This window comes from Capra hircus, chromosome 6 (genome assembly GCF_001704415.2).
Source record: "Capra hircus breed San Clemente chromosome 6, ASM170441v1, whole genome shotgun sequence".
NCBI lineage: Eukaryota > Metazoa > Chordata > Mammalia > Artiodactyla > Bovidae > Capra > Capra hircus.
The window spans coordinates 89440471-89448313 of NC_030813.1; the positions used below are offsets into that span (position 1 = coordinate 89440471).

General features: G+C 43.5%; 1 protein-coding gene across 1 annotated transcript; it reads left to right on the forward strand.

The window, feature by feature from the left end:
* On the forward strand, nucleotides 1434–2570 carry LOC102181854 (platelet factor 4). The gene is made up of 3 exons (XM_013964718.2): nucleotides 1434–1792; nucleotides 2039–2204; nucleotides 2350–2570. Exons 1-3 carry the CDS (start codon nucleotides 1693–1695, stop codon nucleotides 2435–2437), a joined length of 354 nt encoding a protein of 117 aa, XP_013820172.1. The 5' UTR covers nucleotides 1434–1692; the 3' UTR covers nucleotides 2438–2570.

A 7843-nucleotide genomic window follows, 5' to 3' on the forward strand; every position in this document is an offset into this window, starting at 1 on the left:
TTCAGCAGAATCCATCTTGGTTAAGTGATGCATGCATACACATGGGAGGATTCTGAGATATACCAAATACAGACTCTGAACCAGGAAAATAAAAATGATTGGCCAAAAGAAACCTGGAAGAAATGCCCCATGTAAGTGATTTAAACTACCACGAGAGCATGACTCTCTCACTGAGTCCACCCGTGTGTCTAGCCACACATACTCTACTTTTTTTCCTCCTAAGAAACACTTCACATGTTTCACTACTTTTCCTCTTTGTGGGAATTTTTTTTTTGTGCAAAGCTGAAAAGCCAGTGCCTTGTCACTGACCACTGGTCTAGCGGCTAATATTTGGTGCTCTCCCCACCACCACCCGAGCTTAATTTCTGGCCGGGAACCAAAAACCTACTTCAAGCTGCTGCAGGCTGAGGCCACAGAGATCAGTCCACATTGATCCCTGAACATTTTTGTGCAGGATTCTGGTGCATCTTTTCCACAGTCAGCTCCCAGATGCTCTGTGTCCTCCTGAGGGAACCACTGCTCCTGTCAATGGTGAAGCCCAACTCACCCTGTCCCTGGGGGCAGCAGGCGCTGGAAAACCCGAACACTTTCCTTGGTCTCTCTTTCAGGGTGAGCAAAATGAAGAAATACCTTGGCAGTAAAGTTTTTACAGAAAGAATGAATCCAAATATTCATGGTACAATTCTTCTTAGAATAAGAGGACTTGTGAGGACAACAGATTTTGCTTCCTGGGATGTATTGGTTGAAGGTTGATAAAGCTAGGGAGATCCCATTCAAGAGTCTAAGGAAGCTTTCCACATTCACCTAACTTCTGGCACCAAGTCCTCACCTAGAGACCAAATTCAAGTTTTTAGCAGCAGAATACCATGACAAAACGCACATCTTGAAGACACACAGCTGTCAGCTTCAACTCAATGGCCATCCACAAGAAACAGAAGTGAAGGAGCAGTTCTTGAGGAGGCCGTTGGGAGGAGGAAACAGAAACTCCTGCTCCACAAATTGCGACACAGCGACTGCAAAGTGACTCTACTATTGCACATAACAAAGAAAACAGACAGTTTGGGGGACTTCTCTGGTCATGCAGCAGTTAAGAATCCACCTCCCAATGCAGGGGGCACAGGTTCCATCCATGATCCAGAAGATTCCACATGCTGCAGGGCGACTATGCCCAGTGCACTGAAACTACTCAACACCCCCCCACCCCCTCCGTGTCTAGGGCCGGTGCTTTCCAACAAGAGCAGCCACTGTAATGAGAGGCTCCCCCAGCACTGCAAGGAAGAGTAGCCCCTGCTCTGGCAAAAGCCCCTACATAGTTAGGGAAGATTTAGCACAGCCAATAAATAAATGAATAATAAAGATATTTTCAGAAGGTTCAAGTACTGTTTCTAACTGTAGGAATGTATGTGAATTCAGGGTGGGGGTTGGATCCTGCCACCAGCTCCCAGTAAGACTGTTGGTCTCCGGCTTTCTTTTTTTTCTTTTTTCTGGCCTAATCTTGTCTGTCCAGAGCCAAATTCTGCAGAAGTGTCCGTTTCCGCACCGCGGTTCCCCACCCTCCACCGCAAGCTTCCGAAGTGGACAGATGGCGGGGATAAAACGGGTCTGGAGAGGGTGGGGAACCACGAGTCTGCGGAGCCCCAGCCCTGCTGCCCGCGCACTGGCTCTCGACTCCAGCTGGCACTGCTGAGCGCGATGAACCCGGCAGTCGGAACCCGAGCCTCCCGCCCGCGGTCCAGCCCGGGGCTGCTGCTCCTGGGGCTGCTGCTCCTGCCGGCCATCGCCCTCGCCCAAGGTGAGCGCTGACGGAAGCAGGGCGGGGAGAGGTCCCGGGCAGCAGAGAGTCCGGGAAGTCCCGGGAACGGAGTCCGTAATCTCCGGATCCCAGCTAGGATTTCCCAAGCGCTTGCTAGGTGTGAAGGCGCGGTGCCACGTGCTGGCCTAGCCGGCAATACTCTTTCAGAGGGATGTGGTTTGTGGATAAGGAAATGAAGGTGCAAGGCAGTGAGAAGATCCCCAAGGTCCCTCTGACTATTCACAGAGTCGTCACTCCCTGCCGCCTCCGTCTCGCTCCCGGTGGACTCTGAAGGTAGAGAGGAGGACCTGCAATGCGTGTGTCTGAAGACCACTTCGGGGATTCACCCCAGGCACATCTCCAGCCTGGAAGTGATCGGAGCCGGGCTCCACTGCCCCAGCCCCCAACTGATGTGAGTCCTGGAACTTGCTGCTTTTGTGCCCACCCTCTGCTCTCCCCTTCCCTACCGTCCCTCTAAACCCCGCCATCTCCCCGCCAGCCTAATTCTAAATTCAAACCCCCAGGACTGAAACGAACCTCTCTTCTTTCTCTGGCAGAGCTACGCTGAAGACGGGGAGGAAAATTTGCCTGGACCAGCAGAATCCTCTGTATAAGAAAATAATAAAGAGGCTTTTGAAGAGTTAGCTGCCTAAATCCCTACAGTTGCTATAGAAAATGTTTCTTCTTCTTTTTAAATTTTCAATCTACTTGTGGAAAACAAATCATCTGATGTTTTTATTATCCTTGAAACTCTACATAAATAAAAGAAATGAAGTTTTGATAGCATGCGTCAATAGAGCAAAGAGATAACGTTGACATCATAATTTCATATGAAGAAAAATCTCCAGAATTTTAAGCAAAAATATATTTTGAAAGATTTGGTTTAATAAAGACTGATTTTACTTAGTATATGTTGGCTGATATAATTTGCATATTTCCATGATTATATTTCTTAATAACTACTTGTTTACCTATTAATGTCACAATTAACTTTGCCAATAAATATTAATTGCACTTAAACTTTCTGGGCTGCTTTTCTAAAAAAAAATTAAATATATTGGACTCTGCTTTTATCACCTTAAAATTTATACTGCACCCTAAGATAGAAAATTGATAAAAATGAGACTAGAATTCTCTACTACTTAATGGAAATATATTCCAGAGCATGATATTAAAATATTTTACTCATTATTGATCCTTTAATAATGTTGACATTTCACAAAAATGAAATGTTAAAAATAGTTCTTGGTGTCTTCCCTGGGAACCCAGTTGTTAAAACTCTGAACGTGTCATCTACATATCTGAGGTTATTGATATTTCTCCCAGCAATCTTGATCCCAGCTTATGCTTCATCCAGCCCAGCATTTCTCATGATGTACTCTGTATATAAGTCAAATAAGCAGGGTGACAATATACAACCTTGACGTACTCCTTTTCCTATTTGGAACCAGTCTGTTGTCCCATGTCCACTTCTAACTGTTGCTTCCTGACCTGCATACAGGTGGTCTGGTATTCCCATCTCTTTCAGAATTTTCCACAGTTTACTGTGATCCACACAGCCAAAGGCTTTGGCATAGTCAGTAAAGCAGAAATATATGTTTTTCTGGAACTCTCTTGCTTTTTCCATGATCCAGCAGATGTTGGCAATTTGATCTCTGGTTCCTCTGCCTCATGAGCTAATGCCATTTCAACCTAAGGTGGCAGTGTTTGTGTAGAGGCAGGCTTAGACTGCTAAGAGAAAATGGAGAATGCCTTATTCAGTCTTCTTGAGGTGGGGGAAGTGAGGAGGCTTTGAGATATCAAACTCCTTAAACAGACACTGGGCTTCCCAGGTGGCACAAGGGGTAAAGATTCCACCTCCCAATGCAGGAAAAGCAAGAAACTTGAGTTCAATCCCTGGGTTGGGAAGATCCCCTGGAGGAGGGCATGGCAACCCACTCCATATTCTTGCCTAGAGAATCCTATGGGCAGAGGATCCTGGCAGGCTACAGGGTCTCAAAGAGTTGGACATGACTGAAGAAATTTAGCACAAATAGATACTATTTACAGAGGTTTATAAAGTATTTCAGAGTATCATTTAACTTTTCATATCCACTTTGCATGCTAGGTAATATTATTCCCATCTTAGAGTTGTGGTAACAGTCTCAGAAAGACTGAGTCTCTCAACACCACTTTGCTGAAGTCTGAGCAGGTCAGACTTCCAACTCTGTGCTCTTGCTTTCATGGTGGGCTGCCTCTCACACAAGCACATTTTTCAGAGAGGAACTGACCCCAGAACGAGCTCTTGGAGGTAGTACAGGTATTTGCCAAGGGGAAAAAGGAAGGATGAAACAGTCACAACATGACAAAATAAAAAAGACACATGACCATTAGGTCCTCAGCATGTTTATCATTCTGCAGAACTAGAGTGTCCACAGGGAAAGGTCTTCCAATTAGTTTCACTCATTTGGTGCTTTTCATATTTGGTCCACCTGTGCACCTTCACCCAAATTATCTTCAAGGTCCAAAGTCCTTAGCACGGTCCACAAGGATGTGCTAAACTCACTTCCCCTCTATGCCTGTTTCCTCATTTATGAACTGGGGATGAATGTCTAATTCATAGATTATTGCGGGGACTAAATAGACGATGTATGTGAACATTTGGCCTAACTCCTCTCATGTAGTCTGTACTTAAAAATTAGCAACTATTATAAATAACTATTATTTCTGTCTAATTCATAGATTATTGTGGGGACTAAACAGATGATGTATGCAAACATTTGGCCTAACTCCTCTTATGCAGCCTGTATTTAAAAATTAGCAACTATTATAAATAACTATTATTATTTCTATTAATATTGCTCTTAATATACAATTCCAGTCAGCTTGGAGTGCTGAGTAAGGCATTTAACAGAGTGATTCTTAGTGATAATTATCAGAAAAAAAAAAAACACAAAAAACAGTTGTAAGAGCAACATGTTTCTCAAGCTAAATGAACTTTGGGAGAAGATACACTGGAAATGAGATGTTCATAGTTAATTTTTTTTTTTTTTTGCCTGTTTTTCTTTTACTATCTGGTTCAAAAACATAGATAGTTGGATTCAGTAATTCCTAAGTATGACTCAAAGGGCCAAAGGACCAAAACAATTTTATAAAGTCCTCCAGTTCTGGAGCCTTGTTAAAACTCCCTTCAGAATCACCGTGGCTAACCAGCCTGAGAATACTTTCAAGCTGCCGCCTTTATCAGCAATGGTGCTGAGAGAGGGCTTTCCTGGCAGGAAGTCTCAATCAGGTAACAATTTACTGTAGCTGTCTGCTGTTCAAACATTCATGGAGTGATAAAGATTGAATGGACTTGAACTTTTTTCTTTCTTTTTTTCTTTTTTTTCTGACAGGAATTAGTTAGCAGAAAATGTCCACAAACTAAGCACTTACTACAGTCATAGACCCTATCAATAAACAAAACCACCAAAGGGTATTTCGCTCTGGAATATTCTTTTGCAATTTTTTCCTTTTAAAGCCTTTGTGGTAAAAAATACTTCCTCTTGAGTGCAAGGAGTATTGAGGTTTTAGTTGTTTATAAAGATATACTTATATTTTTTATCATTATAAAAGGCAATGAATGCATGCTCACTGTAGATAACATAGAAATACAGAGGAAATAAGGAGAAATTTTTTAATGTAATTTCACTACTCACAGATGCTGTTTCTATTTTGCAAAATATTAGTTATTTGATATTGTTATGAGGTTAACTGCTAATTTTCAATAAAATACTATTGTACACGATCATAAAAGGAACACAATAACTACTTCATCATGTTGAAATTTGTTAGGAAGTATTCTTATTTCAATTTGGGGTAATAAAATTGAAGAATCTAAGCTACTCCATTTTTTTAACAGAAAGACTCCATTTTGTAAGGTTCTGGGAAAGGAGCCTTTGGAAATCCCCTGACCTCACCCCACCACCCACGAGCCAATCGGACCCCAGACCAGAATCTCCTGACTTAACGTTCAGGAACTTGTAGTCCACCTAGGTAACAGAGACCAATCAAAAACCAACACACAACCCTTTGAAAGAAAATGATCAATCAGACGTCCCCCTACCTAGAAATTCTTTTTTTCTTTTGAACACTCTCTATATAAGCAATGTAATCCAAAACCCGGGGCTCCTCCCTATAGCCGCTGCATCGGTAATGGTGGGAGCCCCAGCTCACGCTTGGTAATAAAAACTCTCTTGCTTTTGCATCGGATATCAGCTCCCTGGTGATCATTGGGAGATTTTGCGGCTTGGGCATAACAAAAATAACTTTTTACATGGCTAGGGAAATAATAGGCAATGGCACCCTACTCCAGTAGTCTTGCCTGAAAAATCCCACGGGTGGAGGAGCCTGGTAGGCTGCAGTCCATGGGGTCACTAACAGTCAGACACGACTGAGTGACTTCACTTTCACTTTTCACTTTCATGCATTGGAGAAAGAAATGGCAACCCACTCCAGTGTTCTTGCCTGGACAATCCCAGGGACCGGGGAGCCTGGTGGGCTGCTGTCTATGGGGTCGCACAGAGTCGGACACGACTGAAGTGACTTAGCAGTAGCAGTAGCAGGGAAATAATAAACCTATGTGATCTGGCATAGATTTATATATAAATGGGGCAATGCATATGGCTCAGATAATTGGTAAAGAATCTGCCTGCAGTGTGGGAGACCTGAGTTTGATCCCTGGGTCAAGAGGATCCCCAGAGAAGGGAATGGCAACCCACTTCAGTATTCTTGCCTGAAGAATTCCAGGGACAGAGGATGAGTTGCAGTCCATGGGTGTGCAAAGAGTAGAACACAACTAAGTGACTAACACTTTCACTTCACTTTCACTGTATATACATACTTGCAGACTGTGTATGCATGTATTCAGTGTTAGACACATGTGCGTAAAATAAGTTTACATTACAATACTTATGTTGCAGGAAGGGGGACCCCTTCCAGGACACGAATCTGGGCTCTTGTCTAACACTCGGAGATGAATTGTCCAAGGAGACACATCTGCTGACAAAGCAAGAGATTTTATTGGGAAAAGGCAGCCGAGTAGAGCGCAGTAGGGTAAGAGAACCCAGGAGAACAGCTTTACCTCGTGGCTCGCAGTCTCGGGTTTTATGGTGATGGGATTAGTTTCTGAGTGGTCTTTGGCCAATCATTCTAATTCAGACTCTTTCCTGGTGGCGCACGCAATGGTCAGCCAAGATGGATGCTAGCGAGAGGGATTCTGGGAAGTGGACAGACACGCAGTGTCTCTTTTCAACCTTTCCCAAACTCTTCTGGTTGGTGGTGGCTTATTAGTTCTGTATTTCTTATCAGGATCTCATGTCATAAAACGACTCATACAAATGGTTACTATGGTGCCTGGCCAGGGTGGGCGGTTTCAATTTGTGTGCTTCCCCTAACACTTATACTTGTTTTGTACAAGTATTGTATTTTGATGTTTTATTTTCTATACTTCTCACCAAACTCAGGTTTGGCTGCTTACTGCTCAAAAGCCAATATTTGAGAGTTGAGTGTTGGTTGGAAAAGGAAAGGTTGCTTCATTCAAGAGTCTGACAACCTGTGGAGAAGGTGAACTTGTGTTCAAAAACCAGCTCTGAAGATTCTAAAGGGAGGAATCCTTTGAGGAAGGAGGTCAAAGTCTTCATTATCTTCCCCTGTGTGCAGACTTTCTTCCAGTTGGTCAGTGGTGAGTTAGCATGCTGGTGTTCCAGGAATCTTGGACTCAATATGAAGTTACCATCCTCCTACTGGGTGGGGGCCTTAGTTCCTGCAGAAGAACTCAAAGGTATATATATATTACTTGAAGAGGAACCAGGACCCTGCCCCATGACTGCACTATTGTTTCTTGACTGCTCCTCCTTTGTTTTTGCATCCCCTCCCATGCCCATAAACACTTGTTGGAATCTGACCTTTGGAGCTCAGGGAAGGTCTAGGAGGCTGAATGAAACCTATTTCCCACAAACAAGAATCGGGGGCACAGAAAGGATTTGTGCTTTGGAGGGCCCCATAACGTCATGCTCTTTCAAACCCCTATCC

Bases quoted from the DNA above. Each gene is read 5' to 3' on its own strand.
- LOC102181854 (XM_013964718.2), top strand. From the start codon at position 1,693: ATGAACCCGGCAGTCGGAACCCGAGCCTCCCGCCCGCGGTCCAGCCCG. The intron at 1,793-2,038 runs GTGAGCGCTGAC...GACTATTCACAG, and splicing joins GGCCATCGCCCTCGCCCAAG to AGTCGTCACTCCCTGCCGCC. The intron at 2,205-2,349 runs GTGAGTCCTGGA...TTTCTCTGGCAG, and splicing joins TGCCCCAGCCCCCAACTGAT to AGCTACGCTGAAGACGGGGA.